The 26867-nt window shown below is 38.1% G+C and overlaps 1 protein-coding gene across 4 annotated transcripts in view; it reads right to left on the bottom strand.

Annotated features, from left to right (window-relative positions):
* GRM7 (glutamate metabotropic receptor 7) overlaps window positions 1–26867 on the bottom strand; it is a 549943-nt gene that overhangs the window by 34066 nt on the left and 489010 nt on the right. The window contains exons 9-10 of one of the 4 annotated variants that reach the window (XM_050957325.1): window positions 23819–24065; window positions 13749–13841 (exon numbers count right to left, since the gene is read on the bottom strand). The exons of 2 other annotated variants lie outside the window; for them this stretch is intronic. In XM_050957325.1, the coding sequence (XP_050813282.1) occupies window positions 13771–13841; window positions 23819–24065 (318 nt within the window). In that variant the 3' untranslated portion in view covers window positions 13749–13770. The remainder of the gene's footprint in view (window positions 1–13748; window positions 13842–23818; window positions 24066–26867) is intronic. One more of the 4 variants, XM_050957327.1, reaches the window with a different exon arrangement.

Raw genomic sequence — 26867 nt, 5'->3', positions numbered from 1 at the left:
CACCTCTCATCTTCTGGGTGACCTTCATGAGCTTCACTGGACACCATGAGTTAGTAGAACTTCAGCAGGATTCCATAAGATCTCCTAAAGTGGTGGCTCACTGGAAGAACCTTTTTATCTTATTACACAATCACATGTGCTATGGACCTCAACTTGAATTTTGGTCTAACGCTGCTGTATTTGGTCATATTTGTTGTCATACCTATAGTAGCAATAATAATAAAAAGCACATACACCTTGAGAGCTGTGAAAAAATGTAATAGTTTTCAATGTGAGTCGGGGGAGGAGTAGAAGAAGAGTTTTTCAAATCACACAGGGAATGATTCTAATCTCATAAATGTTCTACATTAGGGGTTACTCTAGCAACTTCAGTGAAAGAAGGCTCAGACGCTACAGTTTTATTTCCTGATCCTGCAACCCTTACTCATCTGATCTTACCACCTGAAAATACTATAAAGTTAGCTCCATCGAGATGACATTTGCTCTGCACAGAAGAAAGGGAATAATTATAAATATCTGGAAGATAAGGGAGCCAAAAGCCTTTGTCTCCTTCATTGATATTACAATTTATGAATTTGACAAATTCTCCCTGAGAGCATGTAAGACCAATAAATTAGTCAGAGAGGTAACTTTGAAAAACCAAGAGTTTATAAGGCCAGAGAACAACAGCGGAACTAGCGTAGAAGTCATACCATATACGCAAGATTTACAGCTTGCTTTTCTTTAGTATCTCTTTGGAAAGAAGAAAACTGACAAAAGAAAGTAAAGAAACAGTCTATTCATATAGATACCAGGTTTGAAGGAAAACCACAGATGTACCCTTTAATCTACATATATCTCCTTTAATATGCCAAAGCACTTTAAGGAAAAAATCTACATATAAAAGTAGTCAAGCATAGAATATTTTAGTTAACACGTTGCCCCAATTTCATTCTGTAGGGAGATCCTTTAAATACAGAAAGAATCTCGGTACAAGAAAATGTGGATGTTTGCTAGATTTTCTCCACATACAGAAGTTTTAGTATAAAACAAACATCAGAACTGCCAGGCTGAGTCAAACCAATGGTCTATCTAACCCAGAATCCTGTCTCTGACAGTGGCCAGTGGCAGATGCTTCAGAATAAACAGAACTGGCAAGTTTGAGTCATCCATCCCATATTATCTTGTCCCACCTTCTGCAAGTTGGAGGTTAAGGGACACTCGGACCATCTTGGCTAATAGTCATTGATGGCCCTATCTTCCAGGAACATATCTAATCCTTTTTCTAACCAAGTTACACTTTTGGTTGTACGTTGTGGGAAGATGTACTTTCCCTTGTTTTAAACCTGCTGCCTGTTAATTTCATCGGGTGACCCCCTAGATCTTGTGTTATGTGAAGAGGTAAATAACACTTCCCTATTCACTTTCGCCACAGCATTCATGATTTTATAGATCTCTCTCATATCCCCCATTAGTCATTTCTTTTCTAAGCTGAAGAGCTCCCTTTAAAAAAAAAAGTATCGGGGGGAGCCGTGTTAGTCTGTATCCACAAAAACAACAAGGAGACCGGTGGCACCTTAAAGATTAACCGATTTATTTGGGCATAAGCTTTCGTGGGTAAAAAAACCCACTTCTTCAGATGCACCTTTTAAAAAAATCTCTCCTGTGTGGAAGCTGTCCCATATCTCGGATCATTTTGTTTCCCTTCTCTGTACCTTTTCCAATTCTAATATATCTTTTTTGAGATGGTGTGATCAAATCTGCACGCAGTATTTGAGGTGTAGGTGCATTTATATAGTGAAATAATGATATTTTCTGTCTTATTATTTATCCTTTCCCCAGTGGTTCCTTACATTTAGTTAGCTGTTTTGCCTGCTGCTGTACATTGAGCAGATGTTTTATGAAAACTGTGCAAGTTGATGCTAAGATCAATTGCTTGAGTGGTAACAACTAATTTGGATCCCATCATTTTGTAAGTATAGTTTGGATTATTTTTTTCCACTGTGCATTACTTTTCACATATCAAGATAGAAGTGTATCTGCCTTTTAGTCACCCAGTCGCCCAGTTTTGTGAGATCCCTTTGTAACTCTTTGCAGTCATCTTTAGACTTACCTATCTTGTATTGTCTGCACATTTTGGACTTCACTATCATCTTTGTATCATCTGCATACTTGCCACCTCACTGTTTACTCTCTTTTTCCAGATCATTTGAACAGCACAAGTCCCACTAAATTGACTGTAATTGACATAAAATTACAATTACAATTAAAGACCTAAAAGTTGCAATTCTCCATGAAAAACCTTAAAAAACAGACTCCAATGAGAAACTGCAGAACTGGAATTAATTTGCAAACTGGACACCATTAAATTAGGCTTGAATAAAGACGAGAGTGGACGGGTCATTACACAAAGTAAAAACTATTTCCCCATGCTACTTTTTCCCCTACTGTTACTCACACCATCTTGTCAACTGTTTGAAATCAGCCATCTCGATTATCACTACAAAAGCTTTTTTTTCCCTTCTGCTGATAATAACCCACCTTAATTGATTAGTCTCCTTAGAGCTGGTATGGCAACACCCATTTTTTCATGTTTTCTGTATATATATATCTTCCTACTGTATTTTCCACTGTATGCATCCGATGAAGTGGAGTTTAACCCACGAAAGCTTATGCCCGAATAAATTTGTTAGTCTCTAAGGTGCCACAAGTACTCCTCGTTCTTTATATCAGTGGTTCTCAAAGCAGGTCTGCCGCTTGTTCAGAGAAAACCCCTGGCAGGCCGGGCCGGTTTGTTTATCAGCCGATCGTGGCTCCCACTGGCCACAGTTTGCTGCTCCAGGCCAATGGGGGCAGGGAGAAGCAGCAGCCAGCACATCCCTTGGCCCACACCACTTCCTGTAGCCCCCATTGTCCTGGGACGGCGAACCACAGCCAGTGGGAGCCGTGACCGGCCAAACCTGTGAATGCAGCAGGTAAACAAACCAGCCTGGCCCACCAGGGGCTTTCCCTGAACAAGCGGCAGACCAGCTTTGAGAACTACTGCTTTATATCACTATGAGTAGTTCTACAATTTCATATTTGAGTTCCTTCATAACTCTTGATGACTTATTTTTAATTTATCGGTTTGTTCCAAATCCTCCTCTACTGACACCTCCATGGGAAATAGTTCCTCAGATTTGCCACCTAAAAAAAAGGCTGTGGTGTGCAGATCTCCTCCCATATCCTGTGCTATGAATACCAATGCAAATAATTCATTTAGTTTCTCTGCAAAGGCCTTGTCTTCCTTGCATGCTCCTTAAGCACCTTGATCTTCCAGTGGCCTCACTGACTGTTTGGCAAGCTTCCTGATGTTGATGTACTTAATTGTTTTCCTGTTACTTTTTCAGTCTTTAGCTAGTTCCTCTTCAAATTCTTTATTGGCCTATGTTTTTATACTTTTACAGTTAACTTGCTAGAGTTTATGCTCCTTTCTATTTTCCAATTTTTAAAAGATGCCTTTTCTCCTCTAACCACCTCTTTACTCTTCTGTTTTGCCATGGTGGCTTTAAATATCTATCTATCTATCTATCTATTTTTGTTCTCTACTGTGTATTTTTTGCATGAGGTACACATTTAGTTTGGGCTTCTATTTTGGTGGTTTTCTAGAGTCACCATGCAGTTTGCAATGTTCATTTACATTTAACTAGCCTATTTATTAGCTAGTTCCTAATAAATCTTAAACCCTCCTCCCTACACCATTATCTCATCCATTCATGGAGACCCTGCAGCTCTGTCTGTCTGGTCCTATGTGTGGAACTGGAAGCATTTCAGAGAAGAATACCATGGAGGCTCTTGATTTTAATTTCTTATACAGCAGCCAAAATTTGGCCTCCAGGACCTCTCTCCTACCTTTTCCTATGTCATTGGTAAGTACAGGTACCATGATTGCCAGCACCTCCACAGAACTGCACAAAAGTCTTCCTAAATGTTTCAAGAGGTCCACAACCTTCACACCTGGCAGGCAATTCACCATGGGGTTTCTCCTGGTCACCACAAACCCAACTATCTATATTTCTAATAATCAAATATCCCATTACTATTACCCAGTTCTTCCCAGTACCTGAGAAGGGGTAACTTTAGTGCAAGAGGATACTATGACATCATATGAAATGAGGGTGCCAACTATGGGATTGTTTCCCTCTGCTGCAGCTTGATTTTCCCCTGCTCCAAGACTTTCATCCTCCTTAACAGCACAGAGACCATCCAACTGGGAGTGGAACACACCTGGTGTCCCTAAAGTCTCCTCTATGTACCTCTCTGTTTCTCTAAGCTCCTCCAGTTCAGCTACCCTGGCCTCAGGAGCCCATGTTTTTCAGGGCCATGAGCTGCTTTCACACATGCATACATAAGCTACCTCCCCAAAAGTCAATTGAGTATACAAGCTGCACACAGTGCAATAAGCTGGATAGCCCTAACTCTGCTGCTGGACTTCTGCCTGCATTATTTTTACTCTTGTAAGGCTTCTTGAGAGGAGGGTGGGTGTGGTTATTAGCCCAAGTTTAGAGTATGTTTGTTAGGTATATCGGCCTCTCATACTCCATTTCTGGTCTCACTCACAGTTTCTCTGTTCTCTAGCTCCTCTGGTCACTTAGGAACCGGCTTTTTAAACCTCAGTTCTCCCAGAGTAAGCCCCACCCGCTTGTCAAGGAATCCAAAAGGGGCTAGAGCTCAAAGGATAGCAGGTTAGAGATTTGTTAGGAATCTTTCAGTCTAGTCTGGCTCAGCACCAAGCCCCCCAAAGAGACTACACTGTAATCTTCAAGCAAGCAAGCACACAGCAAGCACCTAAGCCAAATAACAGACATGAAAGATGGGAGGGATTTGGGGCAGGGGAGTGAATTTGGGAACATTCATTTATTTAGACAGATGAATGCACTCTATCAAAACTCTTTGTTTTCATATATATAGAGGCCCAATCTCAACACACTGAAATCAATGGGAATTTTACCATAGACTTCGGTGGGAGCTGGGTTGTGCCAACAGTTTGTGAATTCTAGAGGCTTGGTGATATTTACTCATTATCAACACAGAGAAAACAAAATTAAGTTGTTTTCATGTTTCTATAATAAAAAAATCACATAGTTAATCAAAAAGCATCCGTGCTTAATATGACTTGTTAATAAAGTGTGTGTGTGTGGCTGGGGCGGGGTGGGGGTGGGGAAATGACAAAATGTGTACAGTATAGTCATTGCAAAAGCACAGGTCTCAATTTAAGGCCACATTCACATGATAACCAATGTGAGCAGAGGATGATCATGACAATCTGCTGCCCTAGGCAAAACTTCAGTGTGCTGCCCCGTTCCTCCACCCTAGTTCAGAGGTTCTCAACCAGTGAGATGCATTGGACTTTTTCGGGGGCGGAGAGAGATGCGGCGAGCCTTCTGATAGTTTGTTGGTTATGGAAGAAGTGGAGGGGGCGGGAGGCAAGCACCAGGTTGCAGTAACCCACATTCAGGGTTGGCCTGACTGCCTCCCTCCATCATAAACAGGGGGTGGGGGCAGGGGAGCTAGGCCAAATTTGAGTGAGTGGTGGAGTGATCCGGCACACAGTATCACAGTGCCACTCAGGTCTGGCCCTGCTTCCTCTGCCAGCATACTCTAAGAGTGTTAGGAGGAAAAGTCCCATTAAAAGCCATTGGGACCTGTGCTTCTAACTTAGGTAGGTGAAACCAAGTTTCATCAAATATCAAGCAAAGTTACTGTAGTAAAAATGAGAGTGGGCATTATTACAGTATTTACACAGCATCAATCGCTGCATCTGACTTATTTATGAGGGATTGTATAAACAAACTTTAAATCATACATTGCGTTTTTAATCACATACATTACTCTGTGGTTACTTGATATACATATTCTAAAAGTATACAAAGTAGCAATGTGCTGTCTTTCAAACTTAGAGATCTTGTAAGAAAGAACCAAACTTGTACTCAGAAGAGTAACTGCAAAATCACTCGATAACACTCAGATGATTAGAAAAAGAGGGGTTGTTTGACTTTAACTAGGCTACTGAGCAAGAGGATGTTGCCATGGATGCATAAAACCTGAAGAAAAACAATGACTCAAATAGGTACTCAGACCTTGATCAACCAGAGACAATTAAAATGCAAATTCAATGTGCAAATGCAACTGAAATGTGGGAAAGAGGAATTAAGTTCTTGGAACAAAACTCCAGACTTTCGTTGTTTTTAAATGATAAACCTGAAGCCTGGTTTAATCACCTGTCCCATTGACATAGATAGTAATGACTCTATTGCTTCAATGCTTTCTTGAGATGTAGACGGAAGGAGCAGTTGGATAAAAGAGAAAGGGAGCTGCCTCTTCTACTTACAGTTGTCACAGGCATCCTCAGACTATCCAAATCCTATTAAGCATTTAGTTTGAGCTACAATTAATGATATTACATCAGGAACAGCAATAGCTGATGACTCGCTTGCTTCAGATCAGTGCATACACTATCTCTCCAGCCCATTCATGAGCAAGTTTTCCCCCTTTTAACTGACCTGCTAAAGGCTGTACTGTTGGCAAATGGGGTATGGAGAAGATGGCTGAAGAGAGGAAACCTAAAAAAATCCAAGTAGTTCATAAACACACACACACGTCAAATAGACCACACAACCTGATGAAGTTCACAAGTCACTAGGTTTTCTTTTCCAAAATATTGCCTCAAATGCGTTTCAGCTCTCCTTATAGCCTTCCTTTTAAGCCTTGTTTACCCACTAATGTACACCTGTAACTGAATTATGTTAAATAGCTTCCCAATAGGGGGCAGAATAGTATGAGTGTGTATAGGAACTTGGAGGAAGTACATGTTGAGAGAACCCAATGTAAATGAAGGACAGAATAAAGCCTGAATGTTGCACTTAGTTCTCCCTCGTTCTGTTCACAAAGAAAACTACCGATATAATTAAAGGGGTACAAGTGGATGTATTCATACCACACTAAGGCCTGGTCTACACCACGCGTTTAAATCGATTTTAGTAGTGTTAAACCGATTTAACCCTGCACCCGTCCACACAACGAGGCCCTTTATATCGATATAAAGGGCTCTTAAAACCGGTTTCCGTACTCCTCCTCCCCGACGAGAGGAGTAGCGCTGAAATCGGTATTGCCAGGTCGGATTAGGGTTAGTGTGGCCGCAAATCGACGGTATTGGCCTCCGGGTGGTATTCCACAGTGCACCACTGTGACTGCTCTGGAAAGCAATCTGAACTCGGATGCACTGGCCACGTAGACAGGAAAAGTCCCATGAACTTTTGAAATGCATTTCCTGTTTGCCCAGCGTGGAGCTCTGATCAGCACGGGTGGTGATGCAGTCCCAAATCCAAAAAGAGCTCCAGCATGGACCATATGGGAGATACTGGATCTGATCGCTGTATGGGGAGACAAATCTGTTCTATCACAGCTCCGTTACAGAAGACGAAATGCCAAAGCATTTGAAAAAATCTCCAGGCTATGATACAGAGTCCACAGCACAGTGCTGTGTGACAAGCGTAACGGAAAGCCAAAGAATCAAATGGACGCTCATGGAGGAAGGGAGGGGGGACTGAGAACTCCAGCTATCCCACAGTCCCCTCAGTCTCCGAAAAGTATTTGCATTCTTGGCTGAGCTCCTGTAGGGTCAAACACATTGTCCAGGGTGGTTCAGGGTATATCTCATCAATTTATCCCCCCTCGCCCCACAGTGAAAGGAAAGGGGAAAAAATCATTTCTTGACTTTTTTCAATGTCAACCTATGCCATAAGCATGTAATGTGTCGCTATTATATAGCAGTTTCTTTTTACCACCAGCTCTGCATCAGTTAATCCAAAGTAACCATTTGGTAATGTATGTGTGGTGTGAAAGAATCAGCAATGAAAATATACTCCTGATAGGTTTCCCATTTATTTCTTAGTCCTCACACTATGTGTGAAGCAACTGTAAATAGCAGTTGAAGTGTCAGCTGAGAAACATTGGAAAATGCTTAAGTTTAGCAATATAATGTAGCTGAAAACAAGATTTAAAGCCAACCTAATATACATGAAGAATGAGGAGTACTTGTGGCACCTTAGAGACTAACAAATGTATTTGGTGATAAGCTTTCATGGGCTGTGGGTTTTAGCCCATGAAATCTTATGCCCAAATAAATGTATTAGTCTCTAAGGTGCACAAGTACTCCTCGTTCTTTTTGTTGATACAGACTAACATGGCCAGCACTCTGAAACCTACTACTATACATAGATGTTATTAGCTAGTTTTTAACCCTGATATCATGTCCTACAAGATGCTCAATGCCTTCAGCTTCACTGGAAACAGAGGAAGATGAGGGCATTCAGCACTTTGGAAGATTGAGTTTTTGGTCATCAACAGAGTTGAAAAAATACCACTGATATTTACTCAAATGAGAAAGTCTATGGCCTTCTGTTCATGCATGTTGTGTTTGCTTTCAATGAATATTTTATAGATCAAGTTTAGTGTTAGGAATATTCCTGGAAATGGTGATTTTTAAGCAAATATCAGGGAATATTCAAGGGAAATGAATTGTTAATTTGTAAACACGAGTATTTGCCCCAGATAGAATCCTGATTCTGAGGGGTAGCCTCATCCAAATCATGTGATCTCCATGTCCAAACAAAGCCAATCAACAAAGCCCCGGTGCTGAACTTCATACAGTTTATACTCCCAAAGTCATTAATCACTACCAACCAAGAAGTATGCATACAAATTATGTTGCAAATATTCTTCTATAACAAATACATTTGAATAAAAATTCTTAAATAGTTTGTGGAAAATTTACACAAGAATAAGATACGTAGGGAAAGATCCTGCCACTTGAAAATCATACTGAATTGTACTTTCCATTGCCAATCTCAGTGGGACTATTTATGGAGTAAAATACTGAGTAAGGGTCGCAGAATCTATTGTATAACTAGGTGAATAAATTATTTACTGAAAATTATTCACTCAGTTCTAGTGATTAGAGTTAATAAACTTGGGCTTTAAATAGAAAATGAATCCATTGTTTTGCTTTATATTTATTGTGACACATATTATTAATCATGTTTATTACAGAGATGTCTAGGGACCAACTGAGAGCAGGGCCCCACCGTGCTGGGCACTGTACAAATACAGTGTGGTGCACCATCCCTGGCCCAGAGAACTTACAGTCTATTAGAAACTTTTATTGGTATTATGATTTTGATAAAGAATAAAGCCGAAAGATTTGACAAACAGCAAATATGTGGAAATGGGAGCATCAGTGTTATACAGCAAGTAAAAACATTCATTTATTTCAATTAATTTATTTTTAAAAGATTTGTTAAATGACTAATGGGGAAGACTTGTGATTTTATCATGTTAATACCTGTATCTCCAAGTTGAGAAATTGGGATATGATAAAATAAATATTAGGGATTAGTGTTACCTTAAAGTACACTTGGAGGGTTCCATATCTGAGATGTACTTACATGAATATAGATCTAAAAATTTTAAAATATGACCAGATTAACATCATTAGCATGTATCCATGTTAAAGGTCTAGTTTTTCAGCCATCAATTTTAAAATACAAATAGATGCAGTGGAGACTTGTCAAAACCTCTTTATGTCTCAGTTTTGACTGCCCACTTTCATCTCTCATCAGTCTGTGCTGAACAGAAGATCATTTAATAGTGGTTAGAATTGAGCACTACTTCTGAACATGAAACTAACTTGTTACAAAGTGAAAATGAGGTTTGAATCCAGGCTATATTAGGGTGTCATCATTCTGTTCCAAATAGTCTGAGATACAACAAGCTCCGGAACACATAAATTGCTTTAACACATTACTTGTGGCCTGATCTTGTGAAGTGCTGAGTGCCCCTGAAAAGTGTCCCCTGTTGGGTGACCTGGCTGAGAGATGAGGGTGTACAGCACATCCCCCAGAAAGAAGAAAGGCAAGAAGAGGATTGTTATTATGATATAATAGCAGGCAGCTCACAAATAATTTTACTCTTCAACAAAGGACACACTGGATTAATTCTACTTTGGAGTAAACATCACAAGAGCATCATCTTATTGTGCATAATTTTAAATAACTGTGTAAATGTATTCTAAAAAAAGCTATGACCATAGTATGGAACAATTTCTACCAGCATGTTGTTGCATTATAAATGATTTCAATGCTTAGCAATCACCACAGAAACTTCTGTGCATATAGATTTGTTATTTAGCAAAAAATTACTTTTAAAGCAACTGAAAATCTGCCTGAAGCAGCATACTGTACCCCCAGTCACAGAACGTAAGAGACCCAGCCTTGGATTAAGGCTAAGCTACTGTAACTTCTAATATTATAATTGTTTAACAGTCTCACTGGTGTTAATCATCCTGCTTTGTATAAAAGCTTGTTCTCACAGCTCTTTAGCAATTCTAAACAGAGGTGCCCTTGCAGAGATATTCAATGATTGGCATTTTCAGATTAATTCAGTTAGTACGGCAGACTTGCTTTTAGCCTAAAGCAGCGCACAAAACAAGCTTACTCTAAACTGACTCTAAAAGGAACACCAAGAACAGGGTTCTTCTGGAAGGTTCCAGTTGTAGTATCTGGTTCACATGATATTTTTGCTGGGTGATAGCCTCAAATATTTTTGTTCTTCACTTCTTACAACTGAAAGCTGCAAAACCTAGCCCAGCTGAAAAAGATCATTGGTGTTTGAAGATATGTGGCCAGAGTCTCAGCTGGGGCAAATTGGCATAGCTCCAGCAAAGATAATGGAGCTATTCTGATTTATACCTGCTGAGCATCTGTTCCACAAGATGTCATAATTCACTGGAAAACAGACTCAAATGATTAAGGAGTATTAATGAGTTGCAGTGTTTTTCACAATCACCTCTGCTGAAGGAACGTGAAATGTCGAAGGACTGCAGGTACAGCCTTGCTGCAAATAAATGTCCTATTTAAAATCTAGGGCAAACCGTATTGCTATGAAGGAGTGAAACAGCTGCTTGCATAAAAATTATAGAAACTAAAGTCCTTGTGATGTCAGTACATGTCCAAAATTTACAAGGCACGCACAATAGGCTGAATTTGTATTTCTCTAACTATTCACTGAGGAAAAATGCAAAAGGATTTACTGTAGGAATGAATAAATACAATTTGCTGAATGCCTAATCCACTTAGTTCGAAATTACGAATAAAACTCAGCTCATCTGAGGTTCTTGTTCCGAAATGAACTGACATTTTCCCATTGCCAGTTGCTAGCAGGCAATACCCGCTTTTCGTACAAACGTACATTTGCATACATTGCTTCCCTTTCTTGACTATGAGTGGGGGGGTTGGAAGGAACATATCAACTCAGTCCACAGGAGGAGCCTCTCAGACTGTGGAGAGAGAATAAATAATGCTTCTGCTATAAATGATCTCCCCTTATACCTAAAAAGAAGCCCTCCCGAACCCTCAAGGGAGGGTAATATAACAATGGATACTGACCCCCTGTTGACTCCAGAGGCTACAATTTAGAAAATAAAGTTGCTTCTTTCCCTTACCCTCCTTTTAGCTGCACAGAAGTCTTCTTCAGGTGTCTGAGGAAGAGCTTTGTGGAGCTCGAAAGCTTGTCTAGCTCACCAACAGAAGTTGGCCCTATAAAAGCTATTACCTTACACATGTTCTCTCTCTCTCATTATTTCTTTGCATCATTCAGGTAAAGCACAACTTTAACTACCCTTCCCTAGACACTGTATAGAGTTTTTGCGTTTTATCAATTTTAAAAGTAAAGAAATAGATATTTTTGTCACTCCTGGGAAACAATTGAAAAGGTTTATAAATACACGTTTCCATACATCATTTATGGGAAATTGACATAGTCAGGTAATAGGGTAGTACAACAGTTATGTGTAAACACAGATTGGTTAGTCAGCAAAAAAATATCTGTTAATAAGTGTTGATTCCCCCTTGCTCTTCTGATAACATTGTGTTTTCTTGTAATGCAGCACATGAGGGAATGCAGATTTTTTCCTGTTCTTTTATGGAAAAGCAAACCAAAAGGTTATAGCATCCAGACAAACAATCAGCCCAACTAGGAAAATACTTGCTGTAGAAGGATGCAAACAGAACAGTTCTACAGTTTGTGCGAGAGTCTAAGGATCAGATCGTCGTCATCATCATGCTTAGCACTTCCATAGCGCTGTCAGGCTGATATTTTCAAATCCGCTTAAGGGGTTTGAATGTCCTTTAATTTTTAATAAGAATCAAGCATCTGAATCTCTTGCATAGTTTCGACAATACACCTGGACGTGTTAAAAGCAGTGAACAAGAAAGAATCAACTAATTAATGCCTACCACACATCAGGATAACTATGGTTTTCACAATGTAGAGGAGCATGCTGTGCCAATTCCTTATATCTGCCCATTAAATGTAAAAAATGGAGATTAAAAAAAGTTATTTCCTTCTAGATTGGCAACCTCATTTATTTATTTCTACCTTTCTAATTTTCTTCCATGGCAATTTGGTCTTCCTGTGTTTACCTGCTACCCCTCCAATATCCCTATCATTTGACGTGAAGTAACATCTTGCACGTCCTCTCTGTTCCAGGCACTTGTTCCCCTCCCCACACTAATTTTTTTGACTTCACTGATTATGCTCCTTTAGTATCTCTCTGCTTTCTGATCTTCATATATATAATAAATCTTTCTGCTTTAAGTTAGGATTATATGAACGGATTCAAAAGAAATAAGGACCAATTAGAATGTTCAGCCAGAAGTCAAACTGAATCCAAACTTATTTTCAATATTGCTATGCTGATTTATTCCAGCTAAGAATCTGACCCTTTATCTCTGATCTTTCCCTTCGACAATATAGACATAATTCAAGTAATATCCCTGTTAATCGTTCCCAGGCTTGCTATTGTAAGTTCTCAGGTATTCTGGCTCAGCTGTCCAGAACTTTCATGACCCTGTAGCTCTACCAAAAAGCTACACAGATTTATTTTCCAGCACATAATATGAGTAACACCATAACAATGACAATGTTTTTCATTTATGGGCAAAATCACAAAGAAAAGGTCACAACACAACACAAACACACAATTTCAGAAATAAAAAATGTTTATTAACAGTATCGTTTTTCACAAAATTATCAAATGGACTCTTATTACCCAAAATCCTCTGGAACACCACAAGTCCTCTTTGATAAGTCCAAAAACACAAAATTATTCACCTGTCCACAAAGTGTGTAGTAATAACACACAGTAAAACCAACCCTCAAAAATTACTCGCAACCCCCTATTCCAGAGTAGACATCAATCCACTGGCATTCTCTACCCTATAAAAATACTTGTAAATCTGTTTATTTTAATACCATCAGAAAGCTGGCCACATACCAGTGCTATATTACTTTTATGCTCCCAGAGAAATCATCTTGTCAGTTCTTAGACATAATTGCTGTAAATAATTTTTGAAAACTTTTTATTCATATATAATTTATAGTGAATGGACTAGATCCTCATCAGGTTTAAACTGATGTAGCTACATCAAGTTCAATAATAACATCACCACCTAGCTCTAGAGCTATAGCAGTTTACATCATCTAAAGTTTTGGCCCAACATTTTATTTTTTATAGTCTTTCCTTTAAACGTGAACACTTACTAGTGGAAATATGAACAATTTTTAGGGTAGATTCTTGTTGCAACACAACTAAACCAGTGCACAGTTCTAATATTTTTTTATATTAATATAAAATATATATAATAAAGTAAAAAAGCTCGATTATTTCTTACCTTCTTGGAAAGCAGGCAAAAGCTATACTGTAGGTGGAATAGTGTACCAAGTAACAGATTTTTGTACACTCTTTCTTACTGGTGGTATGCATTCTACAGGAAAAGTAAATATATTGATATGTACAATATGTTCACAATAGAATCTTTTTGTCCTGTCCTGTCACTGAGATCATAAAATTATTCGATTGAAGATCTGGGATTAGAACAGTAACAGTGAAAAGCTTGCAGTATATACAATTTGCTGTGGATTAAAAATAAACAAACCAGTTCACAAAAGTTCAGGTACCTCTGAACATAGGAGCAGCTGCCTACTACATATGAGAGGGACTGGTTGGATACTTCCCATCTGCACCAACCCTAGAAAAGCTTTGCTTTAGTTCCTCTTTCTTTCAGAATACAGCCACCCTCATCCATGCAATCGCTCTGAGGTTTCCCAGCAACACTAGCAGCTATTTAAGGTTTTTCTCAGAAAGACGTAACAGGCAACGTTATGTCAGTGATGTTAGGGTTCAACACAAATGAAGAAACAAAAACAAAACAGCATAGCACAGTAGCATTTGCGCAGCAGTGTCTATAACTCTCTCTGAGACATGGGATGTTTTCATTTCATATACACCACTCACAGCTTGCTGATGGGAATCAATACAGCCAATATACATTCTTAGCACCCACAAAAATGAGGAATGACAAAGTTGTATTCTTATTATCTTGCATTTCTGAGACAGAGAGGCATGTCAGAGTGGGGCTTTCATTTTTGATCTGCTTATACTTCACTAAGAGAGCCACATATCTCGGATAACATGTAATAAAGAGTTATTTTATAAAGGAAACAAATACATCAAGTTTTGTTTAGTTATAAAAGGTACCAATTATGTCTCACTAAAAACTGCAAGCTATATTGATTGCCTAGTAATTTCTACTCAACACGAAGTCAAAGGGAAAGAGAAGAAGTCACTTTGGACAGATTTGTAGAAGTGCTGAGCAGCAGAAACCCCCATTTACTTCAATAGGAGTTGCTCAGACTTCTAAAAATCAGGCCATTTTGAAAGTTCTGCCATAGATAGTTGGTCACACCATTCTTTTTGCCACATCTCAACAAGCTACAGTACCTCATCTCCAAGCGAGGCGAGGGGATCCGTAACTGAACAAACTACTCTGTTTTACTTCGTTTTGCTTACTATGCCTGGCTTATATCATACTGATGTGTCACCTCTGCTACCCACTATCATAAGTTAATAGACTACTCTGTGAGAAAGACCACAGTCAATCACAAAGCAAAATCTAAGTAGGGAAATCACAAATGTGAAAAAAATTGCCCGCAGCTATTTCAGTGGGTCCAATTTCTTGAACATGTCAGAGAGTGGCACCTGCAATTGCAGAGCAATCCATTGATTTAATCAGTCACAAAAAATCTTTAGTCTGCTCCTGCAAAGAAAACAGCTTGCCAAAACACTGGTCTCAGGAGTTCTAGCTCATTGGGACACTATGTACTATATGCTTGAGAGGGTTTTGAAAAAACAAAAAGGCACATAGAAGAAACTTCAGTTGGCAAGTACAAGATAAGAAAGCCAGCTGTTCTCCTCGCAAGCTATTTACTGGAATCACATGGCCAGGTTAGTTAACATTGTCCACTCCATTTAGAATTCTTGCTTCAGGAGTCAGCTATGATAATCTGAGTAAATACCATTAGTCTGGTTCTTTTATTTATCTTGCAGGTGCACTTTTTCAACATGAAAATTGCTATGTGAAGGGAACACTGGAAAACCCTAAAAAAGGAGGCAGTTTTGCAGTCACACTGATGGAAAAATGCAGAATACTTTGCTACTCAAGGATTCTTAAACACTAGAATCCTTGAAAAGCAAATGGCCTGTCAGTAAGGTCTACTATTTCTAGCTTGTTAGATAGACAATTCTCTCACTACCAAACCACTGAGATCTTGATTTCCTGTTGCTGTATTTTGCAAAAGCCATACATTTATGTAAGTGGCTAAGTATAAGCAGTAATTATACATAAATCCTCACCATAAGCTAAGTATGGGTTGGAGATTTTTATTTTTGTCCAAGTTTGACATTCTGCTCTTGCAGTGGAAACACAAATACATTATGGATAAGGAAGAATGGGAATTCTCTGTTCACTCAATTTAAGACATGATGAAGAGCACCTTTTCAAATACTGTGAAATTCAACCAAAGAAACGCACGAGAGAAGAATGAACTTGTTAAAGGAAGAAAGCTGCTGTGCACCAATTTCTGCTCATCTTAAGCTGCAGGAGAACATTTTTAATGCAAACATGTAATCGCAGAACAAAGTTGTTAAATGAGTAAAAGCATGCACATACCAGATGTAATGATTATCAGAATTGTTAAAAATGAAATTATTAAAGATTGAAAAGCTTGGTCTTAAAGAATTCTATTGATCATGAAACCTCTTTCAATTCACATCAGGAGAGCACAGCTTGTGAAATTTCCTACTCCTCTCATATTCCAACCCAAGACTAGTAGCACTCCTTATGTCCTCCACTGGATGGGACATATAATCATTGCCCCTATATCGTAGGTTGTTTTTCTTCCTCCATGATTGCAGTTCCACCCTTAGCACTCACTTTTAAACTTCCACAATTAGGTTCAGTCCTGCTAAGTGCTGAGTGCTTCTCTACACAGCTCTGAGCACCTTCAAGTCTCATGGGAGTTGGGAATGCTCAGCATTTCTGAGGAGTTGCTCAGCACGATGCAGGATCAAGCCCTTACAGAATGCCAATAATGCTAAGAAACCTTTGGGCTTACAAATATACTGGTGTCAATGTTTTACATGAAACATTTCTGGTTCACTGTATAATATCTTTTATTTTTCTTTGGATTAAGCAGTACACACGAAGGTTTAGTAAAACATATTCTTTCTTTCTTTCATTTGGTAAAGTTATTTTATTTTTGATCCTAAGCTTTCGGCAGCTAAATAGCTTGGGCAACCAACATCTGGTTTACTTGGGTTCAGTCATCAGTCAACCCAATGTTTGGAGGTACATGAAACTCATGCTGGTGGTTCAGCACAGAACTACTCTCAGTATGAAACATTCCCCACTCCCCAAAATATAAATGGCACCCTCACCATAAAATGCTTGAACAAATTTCAAAGCAGTAGAGTTACCAGGAAATGCCTTTGAAAATCAAACTTGCGAACAAAACTGTGTTTTTTCACTTGAAACAAATAAAAACTTTCAATGTGAAAATAAGATCTGTACCCTAAGGCAGCACTTTCTAATACTGACTGTATGGGCTCCTCCTCATCCTTCAAGCCTCTTTCCATTTTTGCCTTCAGATATAACATACTGTGCAATGATGGAAACTGGGAAATGACAATCTATGTTTAATCATCTTTGTGTTACCTCACAACAATTCAGAACTAAGGGGGACATCCACTGCTTTTGTCCCAACCCCCTTAGTTTTCTCCACTGATAACAATTAGCTGTAGTCTACTCGCTGGAAAAATATTAGAGTGGGTCACAAAAAGGGGGGTGGGAAATAGGGTGTCGAAGAACACTTACAGTAATTTTAGGGGGGAAATCAACTTTTTTTGAAAGTCAATGTTTAGAAAAAAAAATTACCAGCCGACAGTTTGAAAAATGGGGGAGGAGGACCATTGTTGTATATTTTTCAAAATTCTGAAATTTCATCAAATGTTTGTTTCATCAGCGCTAGAAAATACATTTTATTATTTAAACACTGGTAACATTTTCCCACAAAATTTTCAGCGGTTTTTTGATATTTGAAGTTTTTCAACATTTCTTTGAAATGTTTTTTTTAAATGAAACAGTTCTCATCTGTTATAGCTGTTCAAAACACCAAAATAGTTGCAAGAATTCGACCAATATTTCTTTTTAAATATTTGTACATTGAAAAGTGAAATTTCAACATTTTTCACCAAAATTATCCAATCTAGAAATTCACAGAATATGTCCTGTGAGTTTGAGCCCATATTCATTGAAGTCAATGGCAAAGCTCTCATTAACATTAATGTTGCGGATCATGATGCTAAAACATCTTAAGCACGAGTTGTCAAGCTTGTTAGATTAGATTTTCTAACAATTGTCATTAGTGCCTATGTTCTATACATGAAGAATAGTAAATGCCTCTATTAGTATTAACATAGAATAGTATTGCATGTGTATACGTACACACACACACATAAATATACTTCAAAGAAAATTTCAGTTTGTTAATCATGTAAAATTACACAAAATAGTATTTGCAGAAAGGCTAACACAGTATATAATTATACTGCTCCTGATGAGACAACTTGAGAAATGTATGTAGATATGTAAGAGTACGATATGCATATGAAGGAGAATACAAAAAACATTCTTCCCATATATGTAAGTTAGAATTATTATTAATTTATTATTACTTGCATTACCCTTTGTGAATAAGATTCTGCTCTCAGTAACAATGTACTCAAGATTTAAAAAGTAGTATAAAAGATCAGAAATTGGTCCTTGAGGATGGGATGGGATTTTCAAATGAGATTGAGAGAGTTAGGTGCCTAAACCTCATTGATTTTTATGAGATTTGGACACCTTTCTCTGTTAGGTGCTTTTGGAAATCCCAGACTAGAACATAGGAATGGCTAAAAAACTGTTTTTCCAAGGAATACTGGATTTTAAACTAGACAAAATTTTTCATGAAAAAGTCTCCTTTTCAATGAAAATTTGAATTACACAAAATTCAAAACTGAAAATACAACAACTGCAAAAGGGTCAATTAAGTAATACCATCAAGGTGCACCACAGCAGATGTAAATCCCAGGACCTCCATAGTAGCATTCTCTGAAATGCTTCCAGTTTCACGCACAGGGCCAGAAAGACAAAACAGATTTTCAGGGTCTCAATGCATGGATGCTGTAGGGAAGAGGGTTTTAGCTTTACTAGGGACTGGGTACCTTTTAGGAATAGGAGGGATGGGCCCCACTTTAATTTTACATGACAAATTTCTGCTGCCATTTTATTTTAAAAGTTAGAAGAGGATTTTTTAAAGTAAGAGCTGGAGTAAAGCTGACAAGTGCAGATGAGCACATGGTTCTGGCAGAGACATCCCTTAGGGATGAATTTATTAATGGAAGAACTCTATCTCTTAATAAAGAGGATAGGAAAGAAGTTGGTAAAATATTGGTAGGAGCTAGTGAGGAGCAGTTAAACGTAACACATGAAGGCAAGAAACTGAATATTGAAAAAAATGTACAAGTGCTTATATGCAACTACTAGAAGTCTAAATAGTAAGATGGGTGAACTAGAGTGCTTGGCATTAAATGAGGGTATTGATGTAATAGGCATCATGTAAAGTATGTGGAAGGAGGATAATCAATGGGATGCAGTAATAGCAGGGTACAAAATATACAGTATTGACAGAATAGGTCACATTGGTGGGAGAGTGGCACTATATGGGAGTGAAATCATAGCGTCAAATAAAGTTAAAATGTTAACAGAAGCCAACTGTACTATAGACTCTTTACGGGTAGAAATCCCATTCTTGAACAATAAGAAGATAGCATTAGAAGTATACTACTGACCTTCTGACCAGAATGGTGATGGTGACTATGAAATGGTCAGGGAGATTAGAGAGGCTACAAAGGCAGAAAAGACAATAATAATGGAGATTTCAACTATCCTCATATAGAGTGAGTATATGTCATCCTAGGAAGGGATGCAGGAATAAAGTTTCCAGACAGCATGAAATGACTGCTTCTTGGAGGAGCTCGACTTGGAGCCCACAAGAGGAGAGGCAATTCTTCATTTTGTCCTAAGTGGAATACAGCATCTGGTCCAACAGGTGGATACAGCTGAAGCATGTGGCAATTGCGACCATAATATAAACTAAATTTAACATTCTTTCAGGGGAAAAACGCCAAAGAAACTTATCACACTAGGATTTAACTTCAAAAAGGAGAACTCCAAAAGGCATGTTAACTAGTTAAATGGAATTTAAAAGGAAAAATCACAGGACTGAAATGACAGCAAACTGCATGGAGACTATTTAAAAACACTATAATATGGCTCAAAATGTAAGTGTAAATAATTAAATAAAACACTAAGAGCCCCAAAATAATGCTACCACGGTTAAACAGCAGAGTAAAAAATGTATCCTTTAATAATTGGAAATCAAATCAAATCCCAGTGAGGAAAATAGAAAGGAGCATAAACTCTGGCAAGTCAACTGTAAAAGTAGAGAAAGGTAGGCCAAGAAAGAATTTGAAGAACTAGCTGAAGATACAAACAGAAAGTAACAGCAAAATAATTAAGTACATCAGAAGCAGAGAGCTTGCCTAAGAGGAAGTGGTGCCACTGGAAGACTGAGGTGCTGAAGGAGCATTCAAGGAAGACAAGGCCTTTGCAGAGAAACTAAACAAATTCTTTGTATCGGTCTTCACAGCAGATATGGGGGAGATCCACACAGCAGAGCCATTCTTTTTAGGTGGCAAATTTGAGGAACTATTCCAAATGGAGGTTTTGGAAACAACCAATAAATTAAACAGGAATAAGTCATCAAGAATTCTGAAAAAGCAGCAAAGAATCCTGTGGCACCTTATAGACTAACACACGTTTTGGAGCATGAGCTTTCGTGGATGAATACCCACTTCATCAGATGCATGCAGAATTCTGAAGAAACTCAAATATTAAGTTGCAGAACTACTCACTGTGGTATGTAACCTTAAATCAGTTCCCATACCAGATGACTGGAGGGTAGCTAATGTAATGCCTATTCTTCAAATAAGGCTCTAGAGGTGATCCTGGTGATTACAGACTGGGACACCTAACTCCAGTACCTGGCAAATGGGTTGAAACTATAATAAAGAATGGAATTATAAGACATCTAGATAAACGCGACAGGTTGGGGAAGAGTCAATGTGGTTTTTCTAAAGGGAAATCATGCCTCACCAATTCTTTGTGAGAGTCAACAAGCATGTGGAAAAGGATGATCCAGTTGACTTAGCATACTTGGACTTTCAGAAAATCTTTGACAAGGTACCTTACCAAAGGCTCTTAAGAAAAGTAAGCAGTCATAGGATAAGAGGGTAGGTCTTCTCATGGAACTGGTTAAAAGATAGGAAACAAAGATAGAAATAAATGGTCAGTTTTCAGAATGGGAAAAGGTAAATATCAGGCATCACCAGTGATCTCTATTGGGACCTGTGCTGTTCAACTTATTCACAAATTATCTGGAAAAGGTGGAGGAACAGTGAAGGGACAAAATTTGCAGACGTCACAAAATTAATCCAGACAGTTAAATCTAAAGCTGACTGCAAAGAGTTACGAAAGTAATCTCACTAAACTCGGTGATTGGGTAACAAATTCAATGTTGATAAATGCACGCTAATACACTTTGGAAAAAAATAATCCCAACAATACCTACAAAATGATGGGGCCTAAGTTAGCTGTTACCACTCAAGAAAAAGATCTTGGAGTCATTGTGGATAGTTCTCTGAAAACAACCACTCAGTGTGAAGCAGTAGTCAAAAAAGCTAACAGAATATTAGGATACATTAGGGAAGCGGTAGATAATAAGACATATAATAGCATAATGTCAGTATATAAATGCATGGTACACCTCCACCTTGAGTACTGTTCTGGTTGTCCCATCTCAAAAAATATATATTAGAATTATAAAAGGTTCAGAGGAGGACAACAAAACATCATTAGAGTTATAGAACAGCTTCTATACAAGGAAATTAAAGTCTGAAACTGTTCATATTAGAAAAGAGATGACCAAAATAGATATGACAAAGGCCTACACAATCATGAATGGTGTGGAGAAACTGAATAGGGAAGTATCATTTACTCCTTCAAATAACACAAGAGGTCATCTGATGAAATTAATAGGCAGCAGATTTAAAACAAACAAAAGGAAGTACTTCTTCACAGAACACAGAACCAACCTGTGGAACTCATTGCCCTGGGCTGTTGGGAAGGCCAAAAATATGCATCTGGGTTCAAAAAAGAATAGATAAGTTTATTAAGGACAGGTACATCAATGGCAATCAGCCACAATGGTCAGGGATGCAACGCCATGCTCCTTGTGTCCCTATACTTCTAACTGCTAGGCGATGAATCTCTCAAAATTACCCTTTTCTGCTCATTCCCTCTAAAGCATCTGGCCTTGGCCATTGTCAGGTACACAAATACTGAGCTAGATGGACTATTGGTTTGACCCAGTATGACTGCTCTTATGTAGTTCAATCAGGGATATTGACCCATGGAGGAAAACAAGGTCACGAGGCACCTCAGATATGTGTATCATGAGTCACCGTGGCAGTATTTCCCAATTGAATTTTTTCCCGAGCATTTGACTGACAATTTTTGTTTTTTCAGTTTTTGATTTTTTTTTTTTACTGAAAAATCAAAATTTTCCATGAAAAAAAAATTCCCATCAGCTCTACTAGAATGATAATCTGTGAAAATGCAGCTCAATTACACATTCATTTTCTCATTCCCTTCTCTAGCTATATTTTATCTTAGCACGTTCCTTTTTCCTACTCTGTTGTTGTTATTGTTCCTCCTTCCCTCTCTTCCCCCATTCCTCATTCAAAAGGCCAATTTAGTGCATCTCAGGCTTGGCTGTGTTAGGTGTTAAAATCGGCGGGAGTTGAAGGTGCTCAGAACATTGTGGGACTGGACCTTAGCAACACAGAAATCACAGCACTGGGTGGATTTAAAGAACAGGGATAATTTTGGAGGGGAGGGATTTTATATGGTGAAATAGATGGATTTACTGTACTGAATAATGGGAATTTAATTTAGGGTAAATTTCTGCCTCCTTAATTCATGCTGGGTAGTACCTTACTCTTCAAGTAGTCCTATCCTGTTGACTTCAATAGCAGTCATCACGAGTAAGGTTCTATTCAGCCTGAGTAAGAACGTCAGAATCTTGGCCTTGACTGATTACGGTGTTTCCTTTATTGATTTGTGACTCTACAACCAATCCTTAAGGGTGCCCATCCCTTTTGAAGACAAAATCCTGGTTTCTCTGTTCAATTAGAACATATTTTTTACAGCTGTATGATACACAAGGGGAGTGGTGAATGAAGTGGGGAAAATGCTGCGTTTGCTAGCCATTTCCACTTTGCTTTGGCAGCAGAGTTTCTACTTCAAGGCAGCTATTCAGACCATAATTTAATAGACAGGAAGCGGCAGGGGTTTCAGCAGCAAATGGATGAACAGAATCTGAGCAAAGAAAGGGTATTTCTTCACATTCTGTTCTGGTTTACACGAAAATTGCAGACATGCCTAAACTTTTCCAATATGCTGTGCAGCTGTCTCCCTTCCTGAATTCCATCCATGTTCAAATACAAATGCAAATAAAATGTGATGGTCTCAGTATGTGCTTTCGAGCTACAATATACCATGACATCCACATTAAGGAAATTAAAGGAACTGAAAAAACATCCTTTCTGTCCAGATTCCTCTAAAATCAGTGGAAAGATTCATATGAACTTCAGTGAGATGTATCTTTCTTACAGGGAGCTGGATCAAACCTTTAGCTGGGAATTGTCTCAGAGCATTTAACAGGGTTTTGTCTGTGTGTGTGTACACAAGTATTTGGCTATGCACATCATAAGTAAATAACCACAGCCCAAGTACATTAATGAGGAAAGGATTGAGATAACCCACTGCTCATGAATACTATTGTTTGAGTCCTGCCTTCAAAGTTCAGACTGGTAATTATAGCTGCAGGGATTAGGATGGAAGTTAGATCTCTTTACATTGGGGTGCGTATGATTGCACAGTGGTGGGGTCAATACTGTTCTTACAGCAATATTCCCAGAGGAGGAGAAGGAGGAGGAGGAGTTGCTCCCAGCTATCAAGCATAGTCTGATGAGTTTTTCCCAGTAGGCAAGCATCAAAAAGGTGGGAAGAAAAGAGTGAACGTCATAAAAAGGACATCCACGGAGATATTAAAAGAAATATATTACATAAAAACTTTAATGGAGGAGATCAGATTATACAAAAGATCTAAAAAATAGACTATTGGTCAACACATTCCCAGAACACACAAACAACCAAGTAATAGGTTTAGAAATACTTACTGTTTGGATCTACATTTTCACAAAGTTCTGTTTTTGCTTCCCCATTGGGCCTGTCGCTAGCTTTGTGTGAAAGCCGTGATGACATGGTCGCTGCCGTCACTACGGCCTTGAAGCTGCGTTTCCGTTTCTGGACATTTAGTTCAGGATGGAAGATGATGATGTACACTTTCGGCATGTAAAGCATCCCCAGGGCCACCGAAGCACTTAAGTTCATGGATATTGTAAGTGTGGTAGTTTGTATGTAGAGCTAGGAGACATAACACATGAGACACTATTACAAATAAAATGATTGGGAAATAGGCAGTAGCACTTAAAGAGGAGGTGTTAAGTATAATCATGCGTCTTGAGATGGGCTAAACGTCTAGGCAACAAAGCATCATGCTTTGTGAGATGCAACAGAAAGAGGAGAGTAACACTTCAGTGGGCTTTAGTAATTTATTAATGTTCTAAAAAACCTTATATTGAGTTTACAAATAACTACTACTAACTACTATCTCCTAGAATCTGATCCAGCAAACTACTGAGAGCTCTTATCTACCAATGGACATCAACTACTATGAAATCAGTAGCAGCTGAGGATACTCAGGATCTTGCAAAACCTCTTGCTGCTCTGATTTAGGGCTTAGTCTTCAAGTATAGCTTTATTTATCTTATTTTGTTTTATATTTTATTCAGAGTGTGAAGGTCAGATTCTGCTTTCAGTTACAGTAGTGTAAATCTAGAGTTAACTCTGTTGTAACTGAAACCAAATTTCCCCATTAGGGAAGATGAACACTATAAATGTAACAGTACAACTTGTTTAGAAATGTTATTAAAGCTATCTTTTACATTTCGGTAACTTTTCAACAACCATATTTCAAATTTCTGCTATTTATTCAAAATGAGTAATATAAGTACCAAAGAATATAAAAGGGATTTACATACTGCTGACTTGTAGTTAAGCTTGTTAGCAAAAACATTGTGTGCAATAGTCAGAGAATGCTAGTACTGTAAAATATGAATTAAAGAAATCCATAACGTCCTCCGTTTAAGGATGTTCTGCACGTACATAACTAGAAGTGCTGTAATTTTGTTTAAAATAATCTTTTCAGAAGATATTCAATACATAAAACGGAACAAGGCGTGGGATTCAAGGATTGTTCTAATTACACAGGCTTAGACACAGTATAATAAATATGTGAGTGTGAAAAAAGGAACAAAATATCTGCAGGTGCTCCTTGCATATACCGTATGCCCACATCCAGGAAAAATGTTCACACCAGGCAGTACTACTTCTGGGATGCAATATATCTCACTGCAAACCAATCTCTACTTATAATATAAAGAAAAGTGCAGTTGCAGAGTTAAATGCCCACACTGCCCTCATTTCTCCAAATACCTGTTCTCAGAAGAACCTGAATGTTCCCAAACTTGCTAGGCTTTATCTGGATAACAGTTGCTATTATATCGATTAAGAACACCAGTGGAACACATAAAATATTTGCAGTAAATGAGTATATAACTATAAAGAAGTACAATACTTAAAACTAAAGTGCTTACTCAATTTCTATTCACTCCATACTCAGACCAAACTCGTATTATCTTCAATAGACTTTTGCAAGAGGAAGGACTTCAAGATTGTGAAAATACATGATGGACCAAAAACAAATATCTGTCTATATTTCATATGTTCAGATACGTATATTTATCTCTATTTCTATCTAGATATACACCATATATATTCTCTTACCCATATATAACTACACTGCCATTTAAAAGTATGTAAGACAACCTCTGCACAGATTTCTTAGTGTCTCATTCCCTTCTGAGTGACAGTAGTATAATGAGGAGAAGCACCACTGATGTCAATGACATTATAGTGGTGTACTTGAAAAGAGAAGTGGGTCCCTTAATATCTCTTTTAGACTGGTAACAAAATATAATAATTCATAAATAACATAATAATAATAATGGAAAACATATAGAAAGATCTGTTATTAATGGTTTGTTGTAAAACTGAGAGGGCATCTCTAATGGTCCTGTCTTTTTATTCATGACTTGGATAATGGAGTAGAAAGTATGCTTATAAAATGTGCAGATTACACCAAGCTAGGAGGGGTTGCAAACACTTGGAGGACATGATTACAATTCAAAATGTCCTTGATAAAATAGAGAATTGGTCTGAAATCAGTAAGATGACATTCAATAAAAATAAATGCAAAGTATAACACTTAGAAAGGAAACATGAAATGCACAGCTACAAAATGGGGAATAACTGGCTATAGATTAGTAATGCAATGGAGTCATGGCCTCCCTCTGGAATCAGGACAGAGTCATATATTCAACATTATGACTTTACAACAGCCTCACCGTATGAGAAGCAAATGTTTTGGGGCACACACAGTGCAAGTTTCAACACAAAATGTTTTAGAGTCTAAGACAATAATGAAAAGAACAAAAGGAAATCTATCTAGTTGTATCTAAGAGATATTTTTTTAAAATCTTACCTAGTATGAAAGTATCTTTTTTTTCTTTTTTTAACATGGATCTTAGGTAAGAACAAAATTAATTAGATAAATAAAGAGGTTCCTGAATTTTTGAACACACATTTGGAATTTTGTGTATAATATAAACGAAAGGCAAAATTCTCCTGTCAGGTCCACACGATGGACTCTGGTTCATCTGACTTCCCACTGGTGCCAAAACGTGGGCAAGGAAGACCATGTATTGGGGTTGAGATCGATCATGCAGGTCAGAAAGCAGAAATCTCCCAGTTATTCAAGCATGTTCATATCAGTAGCTTATAATCATTGGCTTCTCTACACGACAATATGTCACAGTTTTTAAGAAAAGTCAGTGGGGCTACACCAGAACTAAATTTGGCCCACTGACATAATACATGAGTATAACATCAAACTACTTTTTCTTTCTCTCTGACTAATTTCCTCAGCTATAATGTCAACCGGGCTTAGTCCTTTCATGTAAGAGGTTATCAATAGTGATACTGGCACACCCTGGCACATGCGCTATTTGGGACAGCCAGAAATGGGAGGCAAAAGCCACTATGCTC

The sequence above is a fragment of the Gopherus flavomarginatus genome, chromosome 6, assembly GCF_025201925.1.
Source record: "Gopherus flavomarginatus isolate rGopFla2 chromosome 6, rGopFla2.mat.asm, whole genome shotgun sequence".
In the NCBI taxonomy this organism is placed as follows: domain Eukaryota; kingdom Metazoa; phylum Chordata; order Testudines; family Testudinidae; genus Gopherus; species Gopherus flavomarginatus.
Note: the sequence above shows the minus strand (reverse complement) of the source record. Positions and strands in the feature narration are given on the sequence as shown.